Genomic DNA, 18,066 nt, shown 5'->3' with positions numbered 1-18,066 from the left:
CTGAAATTCCAGTTAAAGTCAAGGGTTAATATTTTGACCAGCACAACAGAATGGTGCTGAGAGATGTTAAGGAATTAAGGTGTAGTCTAACTCGATGGGTGAATGGCTTTTCTGCTACTCCTTACTGCTTGGACTGGCTGGGGAGGTGAGGGTGAGGAGGGTTGTACGGGGAGGAACAGGTGGGAGGAAGACATGTTCTTTGCTAAGCTACAAGATGGTGAAAGAGAAATTTAGGCTCTTTGGGCTCCTTCATATGGTGGGGAGAGATTTTTTGCAGTGAACTTCAGGCACGGTAGTGTAGCGGTTAGCGTAATGCTATTACAGCGCCAGCGACCTGGGTTCAATTCCGGCCACTGTCTGTGAGGAGTTTGTAGGTTCTCCCCATGTTTGCATGGGTTTCCTCCGGGTGCTCCGGTTTCTTCCCACATTCCAAAGACGTACGGGTTGGGAAGTTGTGGGCATGCTTTGTTGGCACCAGAAGTGTGGCGACACTTGTGTGCTGCCCCCAGAACACTCCACGCAAAAGATGCATTTCACTGTGTGTTTCCGATGTACATGTGACTAATAAAGATATCTTAAATCTCATTATACTGAGATGACCAATTCTCAGGTCAACCATCCAATATTTAATAATAAATAAAATAAAATAATGTACGAAGATCTCCAGTGATTTTTCTCAAAAGGTGCTCTCTGCAGCACCCTGGGGACTCCAGTGTAAATGTTGGCAACCCCAGTGAAACTGCATGCAGTACCCGACACAACTCTTGGCGTTGTATCAGGGGGTCAGCTGTGACTTGGTGTTGGCTGTCTTGTGTGGGTCCAAGTCCCACAGCTGGCTGACACTCCACTGAGGGAGTGATACCACAGGCCAACTCTTCCAGATGTCGGCTAAAGGATCCCAGAAAAAGCAAGGAAGCACTCGCTATATCCAGGAATAGTACTAAACTTTAAGCCAACATCATAGAACAGTATAGCAGAGGAACAGGCCCTTTGGCCCACAATGTTGTGCTGAACTAATTAAACTAGTAATTAAATGCCTAACTAAGCTAATTCCTCCTGCATTCTCTGCACATTCATGTGCCTATCTAAGAACCTCTTAAACGTTTCTATTGTATCTGCCTCCAACACCACCCCCGGCAGTGTGTTCCAGGCACTCACCACTCTCTATGTAAAAAAAACTTGCCCCGCACATCTCCTTTGAACTTACCCCCTCTCACCTTAAATGCATGCCCTCTTGTATTAGATATTTTGACCCCGGGGAAAAGATACTGGCTGTCTACTCTATCTATGCCTCTCATAATCTTATAAACTTCTATCAGACACAAGAGATTCTGCAGATGCTGGAATCTGGAGCAACACACACACAAGCCGGAGGAACTCAGCGGGTCAGGCAGCATCTATGGAGGGAAATAAACAGTTGACGTTTTGGGTCGAGACCCTTCATCAGCACCGGGTCTCCATTGAATGCAATACTCCAGATGTGGCCTAACTAGAGTCTTATAAAGCTGCAACGTAACTTTCCTGACTCTTGAACTCGTGCCTCGACTAATAAAGGCAAACATGCCATACGCCACCTTTATCAACCTGTGCAGCCACTTTCAGGGAGCTGTGGACTTGGCCCCCAAGATCTCTCTGTCCATCAACACTGTTAAAGATCCCGCCAATAACAATGCACTGCTGCTTTACGTTTGATCTCCCAAAGTGCAACACCTCACACTTGTCCGGATTAAACTCCATCTGCCATCTCTCTGCCCATATCTGCAACTGATCTATATCTCACTGTATCCTTTGGCAATCTTCTACAATCTCCACACCACCGCCAATCTTTGTATCGTCTGTGAACCTACTAACCCACCATCACGTTTTCATCCAGGTCATTTTATACACATGTGTATACACATAAGTGTAAGTGAATGGGCTCAGAAACTGACCTTCAGACTGTGTGTGATTTTGGGCTCTTTATGTTGCAGCACTTTGACTTCCCGCTGCCCAATCCCCTCCGAATGTTGGAAGCATTGGTGGTGCCGGAGCAGGAATATCCAGTTGTCTGCATTGGAATCAGCACAAAGTGTTCCTCCAACAAGATTGTACAGTTCCGGACCATTAACCTCAATTCCTCCTCATCCTGGTTCACAGACCTGGGAACGGGTGAGTTACTGCCTTCAGCTGTCAGTAAGAGAATCATGTTACAGCAAGATGTTGGAGTCTCTCATCAAGGAAGGAATAGTTGGTCATTTAGAAAAGCTTTATGTAATCAAGTCAAGGCGATGTGGTTCTGTGAAAGGTAAATCACAACAAATGTGTCAGAGTTATTCAAGAATGTAACGAGCAGAGTTGATGAGGGGAACCTGTAGATGTGTATTTGGATTTCCAGAAGGCATTTGACAAGGTGCCACATAAAAGGATGGTGCACAAGGTAATTCAGTGTTGGAGGAAGTATGTTAGCATCAGAATCAGGTTTATTATCACTGAATTAAATGACATGAAATGTGCTGTTTTGCAGTAGCATTACAGTGCAAAGATATAAAATTACTATAAATTACAAAAATAAATAAATAGTGCATAAAAGAAGGAATAACGAGGTTATATTCATGGGTTCATGGACCATTATGAAATCTGATGGCGGAGGGGAAGAAGCTGTTCCTGAATCATTGAGTGTGGGTCTTCAGGCTCCTGTACCTCCTCCCCGATGGTAGTAACGAGAAGAGGGCATGTCCTGGATGGTGAGGGTCCTTCATGATGAATGCCACCTTCTTGAGGCACTGCCTCCTGAAGATGTCCTCGATGGTGCGATGGTGGGGAGGGTTGTGCCCTTTGATGGAGCTGGCTGAGTCTACAACCCTCTGCAGTCTCTGGAGATCCTGTGCATTGGAGCCTCTGTACCAGGCTGTGAGGCAACCAGTCATCAGCCATCAGAATTGAAGACTGGTTATAACATGGAAGATAGAGAGCTGGAAGAAATGGATCTTATTCTGGCTAGAAGAGTGTAATCAGCAGATTGCCCAAGGATAGGCTCTTGGCCCTCAGTTATTCACGATTTGTATTAATGACCTGCAGGAGGGGACCTCACATCTCTGTAAGGTACCCTAGTATGCCGATGACATGAAAGTGGGTGGGAGGGTATGTTGCAGTGAGAATATCTGGACTCTGCAATTAGATATAGATAGGTTTAGTGAATGGGTGAGATCTTGGCAAATGGAGTTTAACATGGGAAAGTGTGTGGTCATGCACATCGGAAAGAGGAATCTAAAGGTTTAGTTGTGTTGTTATCTAAATGGAGAGAGATTGGAAAAGAATGAAGTACAGAGGATTGCACAGAGTGTGTGTACAGAACATTGTGTAGAGACCGTGTGTACAGAGCATGATGCACAGAGCATTGTGCGCAGAGTGCTGTGTACAGAGCGTTGTGAGCAAAGAGTTGTGCATAGACTAGGTGTTCATGTGCATGAATCACAAAAGGTTAGCAGGCACGTGCGGCAGGTAGTTGGGAAGACGAGCAGTATGTTGGCCTTTGTTGTAGGCTGGTGGAGGCTCGATCATTGTGGTTGTTTAAAGAGGATGTAGATAAACTTTTGGAACATCGGGGAATTGAGGGCCCCTGGGAACTGGCACAGAGAAGAACTGAGGCCTGGGGCAGATCAGCGATCGTCATGTTGAAAGGTGGGGGAGGCTTGAGGGGCCAAGTCCTGCTCCTCCTATTTTCTTTGGTTCTTGTGTGTCCTTAGGCCAGAGGATGAGCCCATGTGCTCTGAACCCTCTCTAGCGATAATGCCCCACTGAATCAGGGAGCCTGGCTGGTCCTGGAAGCTCAGGGAATGTAGGTTGAAATCCCTGCTGTGCCATACAACCGCTGGGCTAGGACCAGGTGAAAGGATGTCACAGAGGCACAGCTGGTAGAGTCACTGCCTGTCAGTTCCAGTGATCTGGGTTCGATCCTGACCTCGGCTGCTGTCTGTGTGGAGTTTGCACGTTCTCCCTGTGACCACCTGGGTTTGCCCCGGGTGCTCCAGTTTCCTCCCACATCCCAAAGACGTGCGAGTTGGTAGTGAATTGATCACTGTAAGTTGTCCCCAGTGTGGAGGTAGGTGGTTGCATCTGGGGAAGTGGATGGGAGAGTAGGGAAAATGGCTTACAGTGAAAATCAGTGGGGGAAGTGAGCTGGCATAGACCTGATGGACTGAATGGCCCCTATCTTGTATGGAAGAAGTCAGATTGGTCTTAAAAACCCAATTGTCCTTCAGTAATGTGAATCGGCCATCTCATGTAGTTCAAGTCTACTTGTGGTTTAAGTTCCTCAGTGTGCTGTTTAAGAAAACATTGGCTGATCCTACATCAACAGAATAACATGAGGGTTTGCTCTGAGCATAAGTAGAGAATCAAGGGATATGGGTTAGTGTAAGAAAGTGTGCTGAGGTAAAATATCAGGTATGATCTTATGGAGTGGTAGAGCAGGCACAATGGGCTGAATGGCCTCCTGGCACTTCTATCTCGGGCACCAAATAGACATTCCACCACTGACCTCTGTGGAACTGGAGTTTGGAAACCGAGTAGATTGTGTACAGGCGATTACGTCATGTGGTTTGCCTGTAACTGAGGAATAATTTCCAACCCCTCAGCTGAGGTAACGCTGAGCTTCTTACTGCAGCAGGTCAGCAGGAAGAGTTTACCCACGTGAGCCAACTGGACAGTGAAACAGTGCTGGTGTGTATTGGCCGTAAGTATTAACACTGTGCCCTCGCTCAGCTCAGTGACCCCCTGTTGCCATGGTGACAGGTATTTCACCAGAAGGATGTTCACCGCATTAACGTAGAAGTGGGCTCACCGCTTAAACACAGGAATCTCAGCATGGGGTTGGGGCAGGCGTGTACGGTCTGTCACTGTGATTGGCTGCCCAATACTGAGTGTGCCCAGCCTTTAAATCCAATCAGCGCAGTTTCCGTTGTGAGCCGTCACTCCTCTATTTTGGTGCATGGGCAGCAAGTTAACCAATGTTGTTAAGGACACAGGTCTCTCATGAGGCTCCCTATATTCTTCTGAGAGGGGTTCCCCAAAGGCCCCTCCAAGGGAAGTTCCCTACACCCCTCCGAGGGGAGTCTCCCTTCAACCCTCCGAGGGAGCCTCCCCACACAACCTCTAAGAGAGATTCCCCTCTGGCCCCGCAAGGGAGACTCGCTACAAGTCTCTCTGAGGGAGAGTACTCCTATGGGGAAGGCTCCTGATGTTCTTCTAAGGGTTGGCTCTCTACAGGTTCCTCCACCGGGTGGAAGGGATACTAATCTTTAGCACAATAGATAACCACTACATCTGCAGCATTCCCCGAGAACTGACTGTAGCCTGTGAAATAACCAGCTAGGTGTAACCAGGCATATTTAAAGGAGACATCGGCAGACTGACCCTGCACATCTCATTTCACTTAAATACCACCATGACCATTCTAGGTCCAATCTGGTAGGAGACACCACGGGTTTTAAGTTTCTACCAACCCTCCACTCACCCCAGACAGAGGGAATGAATGGGTCTTTAAATTGTAACTTCAGAAGCTTCCTCTCCATATGCATCCCTCTCAGGTGAACCTGGAATATTGGTATGAGGTTACCACCAAGGTGAGGTCAATAGAGAGGGCGGAAGACTCTTCCCCTCTCGCTCCCTCGCTCCCCATCCTCACTCCCAACCTCTTCCCCTTCCGCTTACTGGCAGGACCCACACACTGAATGCATTTTCCTTCACTTACAAAGCTTATTCTCTTTTTACCAGAAAATGTAAAAGTTGTAAATATTCAAGGAAACCTTAAGACAAGTAAGGATCTAATCCCAGAGGTGACATTTGATAACCCGGTGGAATCCGTGGGTAAGGATTACAGATTATTTCCGACTCGGCTATTGATATGAAAACAAATAACTGCAGATGCTGGAAATCTAAAATAAAAGGAAAAACATGTTGGAACCACTCAGCAGGTCAGGCGGATTCTGTGGAAAGGGAGACAGAGTTAATGTTCCAGGTTGCTGACCTATCATCAGAACTGGGAAAAATTAGAAATGTTTTAAGTTACTGGTATGACGTTGACCACCTCAATTTTTCCACCCGGTCTAACCCACCCTCTTCTCAATTTATGACCGTCCACTCACTAAGGACGAACCCCAATATTGTTGAGGGCGGTCCTGTTGCTATTTGATGTACTGACTTCTACCTCACAAAAGCTGAACAGCATTTCCCTAACTCATCCCTCCCTTTGGGCCAGGATCCCACCACAGAACATCAGGCCACTGTCTCCCAGGCAACCATGGACCTCATTTCTTAGGGGGGATGTTGCCTCTTTGCATTCAGCCTCAGGAACCCGAGCCGACCCAACACAGCCCACTTGTACCTCCTCCCCAACATCCACAGGCAGGATTGTCCAAGCAGTCAGTTCTCCCACTGATTTAATTTCTTCCTACTCTGACTCGATTCTTTCTGCCCAGCCTTTCCCAACTTACATCCGTGACAAATCTGAGGCCGTCCTCCTGTTTGACAGTTTCCCATTTCCTGGTCCTAACTGGCTCAATTTCACCATGGACGTCCAATCCCACTGCAACGCCAACCCACACCAGGTAGCCTGAGTAGAGTACAATTCTTCCTTTAACAGAGGCTCAATCAGTCTCCCTCTATCACTGCCCTTCTTCAATCAGATGTCATTGTTCACCACCATTCAGTCTTTCTCACTCCCCACCCCCTCCATTGCTGACATTCCCTTTATCCTCTCCACCCCTCCTCTTTTTCTGCAAATTAAAATATGTTTGGTTTCCAATTTTTCCCACCTGGAACTTCAACCCCGTTTCTCTCTCCACAGATGCTGCCTGACCTGCTGAGCATTTCCAGCAATCTCCTTTATTTCAGATTTTCGGCAGCTGCAGGTTCTTCCTTTTAAGTCCCAACAAACATCCCCAGCACGCCTTACGGACTGTGAACCCGTATCCACCCTCATCAGCGTTCTGCGTTATGAGCTCTTTTCTCCCCATTTGTAATGGAAAGTATTCATGTTAACTTCTTGTACTATCCCTTAAACTTCTTCTTGGTCTCTACTGTCCCCTCCTGCAAAATGGCAAGTTTTAATTACTAATTCATGTTATAAATGTGGACCGTGATTTATACTGGAAATACTGAAAAATAATATCAAATATTACTTTTAGTTTGCCAGTAATGTGTTAATAGTTTTGTTTGTAGCCTCCATTTCCTGCACAGTGTGCTGGTGTCACACTTATTTCCTGTAACACCCAACCTGTTTTGCTTTGTAACACACCTGATGCTCTAACATGGAGCAGTTGAGGTGAGTTACACGGATGTGTTTAAGGAAAAGCCCATTAAATATACAAGGAGGGAAGAAAATGCTGAGAGGGTAGGACTGACGTGGACCAGTGTGTTTCACAGTTTAAGCGCTGGGTGATCAGTGCAGTGGGTGATCCTGCTGGTATTCTTTTCTTTTTCAATCTTTTTATTAAATTTCAAATTAATACACATAACAATAGTAATTATACACACGGTGCGAAGAGATCGGGATTACAACAGTAACAATTGACATATACAAACACAGGGAGTGAAATATATAATCTGAACCTCCCAATTTCTTACTAAATGAACATGATACAAAACAATTTGAAAAGAAATTTGATTATATGAAAAGAGAACCCCAAAAATAAAACAAAAACCATAGTAAAACAGCAAAGAAAAAAAAATAAAAGCAAACCAAAACAAAGCTGGACTGTTATTTCTTCGGTTGAAAAACATTATTATGTCGTTGGCTCTGCTCCTCTCTATTCAAATAAAAGGTTATTGAAAGGGATTCAAAAAAAAGGTCTGCTTACATCAAATGGAAATACTGAATAAATGGGCTCCAAATTTCCTCAAATTTAAGCGAAGGATCAACAGTACCACTCCTAATTTTTTCTAAGTTTAAACATGTTATAGTTTGAGGAAACCATTGAAATATGGTGGGAGGTATAGGATCCTTCCATTTAAATAGAATGGATCTCTTGGCCATTAATGTAACAAATGCAATCATACGACAGGCTGAAGCGGATAGGTGGCCAGACTCCATCATTGGTAGCCCAAAAATTGCAGTAATAGGATGAGGTCGTAAATCAATATTCAATACAATTGAGATAATATTAAAAATGTCTTTCCAATATTTTTCCAAAAGAGAGCAGGACCAAAACATATGTGTCAGGGAAGCCACCTCCGAATTACATCTGTTACATATAGGATTTATATGGTGATAAACATGGGCTAACTTATCCTTAGACATATGGGTCCTGTGAGATCTGCTGGTATTTACACTGTGTCCACTTTCTCACCCCTTGTCCAGTCTGCTTCTCTGACAGCATCCTGGCATTTTGGAAACATGGGATGCAGCGGAAGAGTTTCAGGACCTGTGAGGTGAGCAGATTTTTTTTTTACCAAGTGGTAAGTAACATGCTAATTGTTGACAATAAGAGAGGCTGGTCCAGTGTGCCCAGCTCCGGGGTTTGCTTCCTATAGCACAGCAGGAAACCCTTCAGCCCAGCGGACCCCTGCTAGCTCTCAGTAGAGAAATCCCTTTGGTCCCATTCTCTCTTTTTATTTCCCTGTATCCTTGCAAGTTGTTCTCTCTCGCATGCCCATCAACTTGCCTTTGATTCTTTTGCCAACTAACCTCCCGGCACAAGTGGGAGGAAACTGGAGCATCCGGGGGAAACCAACGGGGAGAACATGCAAACTCCAGACCCAAGGTCAGGATCGAATGTAGCTCCCTGCAGATGTCTGGCAATGGCTACTGATTGCAATCCCACCGAGGGGTATGGAGAAAAGAACAGGAAAGGAGAAACATGCGAAGTGATCTTTATACCCTGGTCCATTGTCCTGAGTTAGCTCTTTGAAAGTGTGACCAAATTCATTACGTGAGTGCTATCCTAGTCTTACAGTGAACATAAGAAATGGGAGAAACAAAGGACTGCAGATGCTGGAATCTAGATGAAAAACACGCTGATGCTGGAGGAACTCAGCAGGCCAGGCAGCATCCATGGAGAAAAGCAGGCGGTCAACGTTTCGGGTCAGGACCCTCCTTCAGGATTGAAGATAGGAAAAGGGGAAGCCCGATATATAGGAGGGAAAAGCAGAGCAGTGATAGGTGGACAAAAGAGGGGAGGCGGGGTGGGGATAGGTAGATGCAGGTAAGAGATAGCGATAGGCAGGTGCGGGGGAGGAGGGGAGAGCAGATCCACCAGGGGATGGGTCAAAGGTAAGGAGAGATTAAAAAAAAGTGGGTAGAAAAAAGAGAGGCTAGGAAAGGGAAGAAAAGAAGAGGCATTGTTGGGGAAGGGGGGTTGGGGATCACTTAAAGTGGGAGAATTCAATGTTCATGCTGTTAGGCTGCAAGGTTCCAAGACTGAAAATGAGGTGTTGTTCCTCCAGTGAGAAATGGGAGCAGGAGGCCACAGAGCCACGGAGCCACTTGGGCTTGCTCTAGCATTCAGTAAGATGATAGTCAATCTTCTCTGTCAACACGTTTTTACCCAATCCCTGTATTTTGTGATTCTCTCAGTGATCAAAAATCTATTGCCCAGCATTCAATATTCAGTCAGCATCAGGGGCAGGGAACTCCACACATCTATGATCCACTTAATCAAAAATATTTTCCTCATTCTCAGTTCTAGACACTGATCCCACCCCCTTGTCCTGAAACTAATGCAGGTAACTCTGGTTTAAGACTTTCCAGTTTAAGGAAATGTCCCTCTCAACATCCACCCCATCGAAGCTGCGTTCTTTAAACTCCAGTACACAGATCCAAGCTACTCAATGTCTTATCACGGAACAAGACTTTGAACCAGGGAAATCAGTGCAGTGGACAGTTCAGCCCCACATCACCCATTCCCAACCCCCCCTCCCCCACCCCTTTAAGGCAATGATATTCTTCATGAGGTAAGGAAAACACAACTGTATGAAGCATTTGAAATGGGGCGACACAGTGGCACAGCGAGTAGAGCTGCTGCCTCACGGCACCAGGGACCTGGGTTCAAACCCCTCTTCGGTCTGTGTGGAGTTTGCACGCTCTCCCTGTGACCGCGTGGGTTTCCCCTGGATGTTTTCATTTCCCCCCACATCCCAAAGATGTTCAGGTTGGTAGGTTAAATGGCCCCTTTAAATTGCCCCTGGGGTGTAGGTGAATGGTAGAATCTGGGGAAGTTGATGGGAATGTGGGGAGAATAAAATGGGATTTAATGTAGGAATAATGTAAGTGAGTGGTCGATGGTCGGCATGGACTTGATGGGCCAAAGGGCCTGTTTCCATGCAGTATCTCTCTATGACTCTGCAACTCTATGACACTCCAAGTGTGATCTCACCAAAGCCCCACATAATTAGAACAAGACTTTGTTTCTCTTATCCTCTGATTGTCCAATCCATCTAATGGTGAAGCTACAGCTTGTGTCCCCAGTCGTTTGCAATGCTACATCAGCAAATGTCCTCCTCGGCCATCTCTTCCCACTGGCTGTTCCTGAATCTTCCCCTGCTCCACAACTTGCAGTGTGGATTCCATCCCTTTCAGAGAAACAATGGGTGTGATCTTCAGTAGACTCCAACCTCTGGGGAAATGCAGAGAGCAGCACTGGCCACTACCACGGCCAACTTCAAGCTCACTGAAGCCTTTGACTCCATCAGTCAGGAAGGACCGTGGATCACCCTGTTCAAATTCATCTGCCCAAAGAAAGCTGTGATAATTTTACATTTACTCCATGACTGCGTGCAGGCCTTGGACCCAGAGGGTTTACAACAGAGCCAGTCTCAGAGGAGACGGGTATCAAATAACATTGTGTATCACACAAGGCATTGTGATGAGAAAGATTGGGTAAAGCGTTGGCGCGGAGACTTGTCGACGTTTCTCACCACAATGCTACATCTCACCTCCAACAACTTTCTGCAGGGGTGGAGCTCACCTACAAAACTAATGGGGAACTCTCCGACCTACCTCCAACAGTGTAGTTTGTGACTACGTTCCGGCACTACATTGAACTGAACCTCAGAAGTCAAACTGCAGTATCCAGACAACATGTGTTTGCGTACACTGGGAGGCCAAGTTCAAAGCCATCGTCAACCCCTTCACCGAGAATGGGTGTTACACTCAACACCCACAAGGCTGAAGGAAATATGAGAAAATACGTTTATGGACACAGATTTGTTAGTGAACAATGAGATGGAATTATAAAGAGGGTCGAGGATCAGTGGAAAGAAGGCAGGTAAAGAGGAGTGGGAAAAATAGGGAGGAATCGGAGTGAAGATGAGCGAGGAAAGCAGAGGAATAGAGAAGGGGATCAGGAGAAGGGGCAGGAGGATGGAGGGTTCAGTGGAGGGTAGGAAATAATGTCGGGGAGAGGGGTGGAGGTGAGGGTGAGGGGCAGCTGGAGGGGAGAAGGGTGCGGAGCAGGGAGCGGGAGAGACAATGAGAGAACGGTGTGAAGGGTTGAGTGTGGAGGACTGAGATGAAAATGTCGGGATAGAAATATAGGCAGAGGAAGAGACGGGATGGAAGTCCCAAATATTATTACTTAACCATATTCCTTCACAATGCGGAACGACGTACAACACAGAAACAGGTCCTTCAGCCACTGTTACCGAGTCCGTGCTGAACAACAACCACCGTTGGCACCAATCCCATTTTATTCAGAATCAGATTTGGTATCCCTAACTTAGGTGACGTGAAATTTCTTGTTTTGTGGCAGCAGTACGGTGCAAACACATAAAATTAATAAAAATAAATAAATAGTGCAAGAAAAGGAATAACGAGGTAGTGTTCACGGATTCATGGACCGTTCAGAGATCTGATGGCAGAGGGGAAGAAGCTGTTCCTGAATCATTGAATGTTGGTCTTCAGGCTCCTGTACCACCTCCCCGATGGTAGTAACGAGAATTGGGCATGGCCCAGACCGTGAGGGTCCTTAGTGATGGATGCTGCCTTCTTGAGGCACCGCCTCTTGAAGATGTCCTTGGTGGTGGGAAGGATTGTGCCCGTGATGGAGCTGGCTGAGTTTACAGCCCTCATTTATTCTCCCCGTGTGTCTGTTAACTCCCACAGATTCTACCAATCACCTACGCTAGGGGGCAATTTACAGCAGCCAATTAACCTACTGACCCGCACAGCTTTGGGATGTGGGAGGAAACTGGAGCACCTGAGGAAAACCCACATGATCACAGGGAGAATGTGCAAACTCCACACGGACAGCACCGGAGGTCAGGATTGAACCCGGATTGCTGGAGCTGTGAGACAGCAGCTGTGCCACTGTATCACCCTATTCAGTAGAGAGTCATAGAGTCATACAGCACAGAAACAGGCCCTTCGGCCCAACCGATCCATGCCGACCGAGATGCCCATCTAAGCTAGTCCCATTTGCCCACATTTGACCCATATCCTTCTAAACCTTTCCTATCCATGTACCTGTCCAAGTGTCTTTTAAATATTGTTATGTAAGTATAGTTATGATCAAAGAAGTGACTAATAAATATTTCAATTCATTCACAGATTTTTGAGCAGAAAACAGAAACTAGTCGGCTCTATCGCTTTTTAGGAGCTGACAGGTAGGCACCTCCAACAGCAGCGGTGTTCGGCACTGAATTCACACAACAAACTGCTTTGTACTTGACTAGCAAACCTTGGGCAGGTTTCACACAATGATTAAAAAACAAAGTTCTTGAGGTACTCAGCAGGTCAGGCAGCATCTATGGAGAGAGAAACCGGGTTAATTTTTCAGGGCAATGACCTTCCATCAGAGCTGAGAACAGAAATCGGAGGAGGAGGAGGAGGAGCAGAGAAGACGGAGTGTGTGTGACAGGGTGGAGACCAAGTGAGACTGAATGAACTGATTGACGGTGGTGCTGGCTGAGAGAGGTGGTAAAGCTTGTTTATCTGGAGGAGATAAAAGGAGAAGGTGAGTGGAGAAGGAGAGAATAAAGATGTCCTGGAACTGCAAAGTGCAGAGTGGAGAAGCAAAATTCTGCAGATGCTGGAAATCTGAAATAAAAACAGAGCATACTAGAAATACACAGCAGGTCAGGCAGCATCTTGCAGAGAAAAACTGATTTAATGTGTTAGGTTCTGACACAGACTGGAAAGGCTGAATATCTGAGATTGCCGAATTCAATGCTAAATCTTAAGGGATTGAATGTGACAAGTGTTCTCTGGGTTACGTTGAGTTTCATTGGAGCAATGTTAGACGGCCAAGACACAGAGGCCAGCAGAGGGGGTGAGATGGCGTTTGATAATGACAAGCAACCAGAAGCCCAGGATGATCCTTGTGGACTGAAGGGAGGTGTTCCTCCAGTCAATCCAATCTGCATTTGGTTTCTCCATTGTAGAGGGGACCACATTGTGAGCCCCAGATACAGTTCACTACTTTGGAGGAGGTACAAGTGAATCACTGCTTTACCTGGAAGATCGTTTGGGTACCTGGGTAGTGGGAAGGGAAAGGAGGCAGAAGGACAGGTGTTGCACTGGAAACTGCCATAAGAAGGGGACTGAAAGTTGGTGGAGGTGGCATCATAGAGTCATGGATAATATTGAAGAGGGAGGGGAGGGGAAGGTGTGTCTGGTGGTGACGTATTGAAGGTGACAGAAATTATGAAGGATGTCCATTGAATGAGAGGCTGGTGGGACGGAAGATGAGGAGGAGAACGCCACCCTCATTCTGTGTGGGAGGAGAGGGGGGTAAGAGCAGAAGTGGAGGAAATGGGGTGGATCAGTTGAGAGCCCAGTGGACTATGGTGGGGGGGGGGAGGTCACTGTTGAGGAAACACAAGGACTTAGAGTCATAGAGTCACACAGCATGGAAATAGGCCCTTTGGCCCAACTCGTCCATGCCAACTGTGTTGCCCAGCGAGCTACTTCCACGGGCTTCTTGGCAACACTGGCATCAGAACAGGTATGGCAAGAACCAATAGAATGCAGTGGGGTCCTAAAAGGAACCACCTGGAGTATTGTGTTCAGTTCTGTCCGCCTCATTATAGGAAGGATGTGGAAGCTTTAGAGAGGGTGCAGAGGAGATTTACCAGGATGCTGCCTGGATTGGAGAGCATGTCGTGTGAGGATAGGTTGAGTGAGCTAGGGCTTTTCTCTTTGGAGAGGAGGAGGATGAGAGGTGACTTGATAAGAGGTGTACAAGAGGCATAGATCAAGTGGACAGTCAGCGACAATGGCTAACACGAGGGGACATAATTTTAAGGTGATTGGAGGAAGGTATAAGGGGGATGTCAGGGGTAGGTTTTTTTTACACAGGTAGTGGTGGGTGTGTGGAACGCACTGCCGGCAGAGGTTGTGGGGGCAGATACGTTAGGGACGTTTAAGAGGCTCTTAGATAGACACATGAATGATAGAAAAATGGGGGGCTATGTGGGAGGGAAGGGTTAATAGATCTTAGAGCAGGAGAAAATGTTGGCACGACATTGTGGGCCGAAGGCCAGTACTGTGCTGTAGTGTTCTATGTTCTATGAAGCAGGCTGGAAGAAGGTGTGGCTAATAGCTTTGGGTGTCTGTGGGTTATTGGTCTTCCCCTGAGATGGAAATGGCAAAGTCAAAAAAAGGGAAGCTCAGAGACGGACCACGTGCAAGTGAGAGAAGGGTGGAAATTGGCAGCAAAGGTAATGAAACTTTCAAGTTCTGTACAAGAGCAGGAAGCAGCTCTAGTGCAGTCATTGTTTTACCGGGAAAAGAGGTGAGTGAGGACTCTTGAGTATGACTGAAACAAGGAATTTTCCAAGTATCCCACAAAGATGCAGGCTTAGTTGGACCTACGAGGGTTCCTGGTTTGGAGGATGTAGGTGAAGAAGCTGTTCAAAGTGAGACCAAGGTGACGGAGGGTGGTTGAGCTGGTTGTGCCTCTGTCCAAGAAGATGTGAAGGGTCTTCAGGTAATCCTGGCGTGGAATGGAAGTATAAAAGGATTGGCCATCCGTGGTGAATGGGAGCTGGTCGGGAACAGGAAACTGCGATTTGTTTTGGTGTGTGTTGTTTATGGAGCCTAAAATTCTTGTAATTACAGGTAAAAGATCCCCTTGAGTTATTCATGCTGCAACAAAAAAAATCTCAGTAAAAGTAAGCAAATCAATTAGAAATGAAAACACTGCTGTATGCTGGTGGCATTTGGCCAAGTCCTGAGGTTGTTCATTGTATGTCAATGATCAGTAAAACCAGAGGATAAATCAAGCTTTGTTTGGTAACTTTTTATTACAGGAGTGAATGGGGAGCAGTTCTGTAGGATTAAAGTAAGTGGGAAGTCTTTGGTCCATTGGGATTGTACACAATGGGAAAGGGTTTGGTCTGCAGAATGTTGTACAAAGTGGGTAAATGAATGTCAAGAAACTGCGGGTCCTGGAAATCAGATGTAATAGCAAAATGCAGGAAACACTCAGCAGGTGTGGCTGCATCTGTGGAAAGAGAAACAGAGTTCATGTTTCAGACCAAAGACCCTTATGGATGTGGAGGAAATGTGGCATTAAGAAGTTGCTGTTGAACAGGTCGGGACGATTGCCGTCTGCTTCAACGTGGGGCACTTGCTGGGGAGGAGGATGGAATGGTGAAGGGTTGTCCATCAACAGCTGGGGATTCCAGTAACGAACCTGCTTTCTCCCACGGTCCGGCAGATTGTCTGTAATAATGGAGACACAAGAGACTGCAGATGCTGGAATCTGGAGCAACAAACAATCTGCTGGAGGAACTCAGCGGGTTGAGCAGCATTTGTGGAGGGCGAGGAATAGTCAACGTTTCAGGTCAAAATGTCGACAATTCCTTTCCTCCCACAGATGCTACTGGACCTGCTGAGTTGCTCAGCAGATTAGTTGTTGCTGTCAATAATAATTATTTTGAGTTATACATGAGAAATAATAATTTGGGGTGTGTATCAGTGGACAAAGCACCAGTGTCTGTTAATCTCATAACCCAAAACTTTCATGAAAGGTGGAGGGAAGTTTTAATGAATGAGAGAAGTTAATACACTCATGAACATCCCACCCATGTGGCATAATAATTTCAGTGTCTTGAATAAATGTGACGTCCTGTCATTGACAACATCTCTTGTTTCCCTTTACAGCTGTAGACTCGTTGTCTTTGAGACCAAGCCGTCAGATGATCCCACTTCCCACAGCAACCTATATATCATGAAAGTACCGGAGAATCCTTTTGTGGAATGAGGGCCAGCCACTGAGATGCAGCCACTGTCAGGCAGTGAGACCATTCCCATGGGAAGCTGGGCAAAACAGGACTGTTGCCAACTGGTGGATGCTTGCCGGATATTTAAAGCTGCAAAGCCTTTCTTGCTTGTCAATATGTGGGTCGAAGATTTGTTCTTGACCGTTAAATCTCCATTAGAATGGGTGCCTCTGTATTATAGCAACATCTACAAAACCAATAGTGTGTAAAGTTTGAGTGAGAATTGAGTGCTTTTCTATAAATAAAGAAATATATTTGATGTGTTATACCTTTTTGGTGTATTGACTTTATTACAGTATCTGTGTGGTTGTGCAGGACGAGTTAAAGTATATTAAGCAGACACATTAGGGACGGCACTTTGGTGCATCTAGTTAGAGCTGCTTCAATCCTGACCACTGGTGCTGCCTGTGTGGAGTTTGCATGTTCTTCCTGTGACCCTGTGGGTTTCCTCTGGTTGCTCTGGTTTCCTCCCACATTCCAAAGAAGTGCGGATTGATAGGTTATACTTGGTCGCTGTAAATTGCCCCTAGTGTGTGGGTGAGGGGCAGAATCTGGGGGGAGTTGATGGGAATGTGGGGAGAATAAAATGGGTTAGATTAGGATTAGAGTAAATGGGTGCTTGATAGTCGGTATGGACTCATCGGGCCGATGGGCCTGTTTCCATGTAGTATCTTTCTATGACTCTACATCCAACCTGGAAGCGTTGCAACCAAGGTTTGCATCTTTATAGTGTCACTGGTTTTATCGTCTTCCCCAACAGCTGCCCCACATGGAACAGACTACGATCCTGCCAACCCATTCAACAAAACGTTTTTGATACCCCATATCTCGACATTGACAAGACCAGCTACCTCCGTCTCACCCGTCTCTCCTACTGTCTCAACACATCTCAAACCTGCATCCAAGTCCTTGCCACCTTCCAGACTAAACCACTCCAATTCCCATAAGTGTACAGTAAGCTGGCTGTGTTGATGTTGGTTGTGTCTGGACTGGTGATGAATTCAGACCTAACCGCCTCATTCTCTCCTCATACCTGCCACTTCAAAGAATCAGTGTAAGAAACCTTCATTTACACTCCTTCCGGGGCAAGAACATCCTTCCTCAGATAAGAAACCAAACCTGCACACACAACTCCAGACAGGGTCTCAGCAGGTCCTGCTCAGCTGCAGCAAGACATCCTTGCTCTGGTCTCTTGCAATGAAGGTTCAACGTGTCACTTGCTTTCCTAACAGTTTGTTGCACCTAAATGCTTGATTTCAGTGACTGCTGTACAAAACACAGTCTTGTAGCACCTTGCCCATTCCCAATCTATCAGCATTGAGGTAATGATGTCCTTCTGATTTCAGAACCAAAGTGGATAACCTCCCACTTACCCATGTTAAGATGCATCGACCATGCACATCCACTCATCCAACTTGTGTAAACCACACCTGGAACCTCCTTGTATCTTCCTTACAGCTGCAACCCCTCACCAGCCCCACCCTGCGCACACGCACGCACACACACAGGACAGCACAGTGGCGCAGCTAGTAGAGCCACTACCTCACAGCATCAGAGACCCGGGTTCAATCCTGACTTTGGGTCTTGTCAAACCCCCGTGTCTGCATGGGTTACCTCCAGATGCTCCGGTTTCCTCCCACATCCCAAAGACGTGCAGGTTGACGGGCTAATTGGCTACTAAATAGCCCCTTGTGGACAGCTGATTGGTAGAATCTGGAAGAGAGTTGATGGGAATGCAGGAAGAATAAAGAAAATGGGATTAAAGTAAATGTATGGTTGATGGTCAGTGTAGACTTGGTGGGCCGAATGGCCTGCTTCCCTCATGTATCTCTCTATGACATCCCTCAGCTTTATGTCATCTGTAAA

General features: G+C 46.4%; 1 protein-coding gene across 1 annotated transcript in view; it reads left to right on the top strand.

Moving 5' to 3' along the window:
- The window catches only part of LOC127586321 (mitogen-activated protein kinase kinase kinase kinase 5-like), a 111,544-nt gene extending 95,077 nt beyond the window's left edge, over window positions 1-16,467 (top strand). Inside the window, exons 27-32 of the mRNA XM_052044163.1 lie at window positions 1,971-2,148; window positions 4,646-4,714; window positions 5,755-5,847; window positions 8,339-8,409; window positions 12,524-12,579; window positions 16,082-16,467. Coding sequence (XP_051900123.1) covers window positions 1,971-2,148; window positions 4,646-4,714; window positions 5,755-5,847; window positions 8,339-8,409; window positions 12,524-12,579; window positions 16,082-16,181 — 567 coding nt within the window. The 3' untranslated portion in view covers window positions 16,182-16,467. The remainder of the gene's footprint in view (window positions 1-1,970; window positions 2,149-4,645; window positions 4,715-5,754; window positions 5,848-8,338; window positions 8,410-12,523; window positions 12,580-16,081) is intronic.
- The last annotated feature ends 1,599 nt before the right edge of the window (window positions 16,468-18,066 follow it).

This window comes from Pristis pectinata, chromosome 35, assembly GCF_009764475.1.
Source record: "Pristis pectinata isolate sPriPec2 chromosome 35, sPriPec2.1.pri, whole genome shotgun sequence".
Taxonomy (NCBI): domain Eukaryota; kingdom Metazoa; phylum Chordata; class Chondrichthyes; order Rhinopristiformes; family Pristidae; genus Pristis; species Pristis pectinata.
Note: the sequence above shows the minus strand (reverse complement) of the source record. Positions and strands in the feature narration are given on the sequence as shown.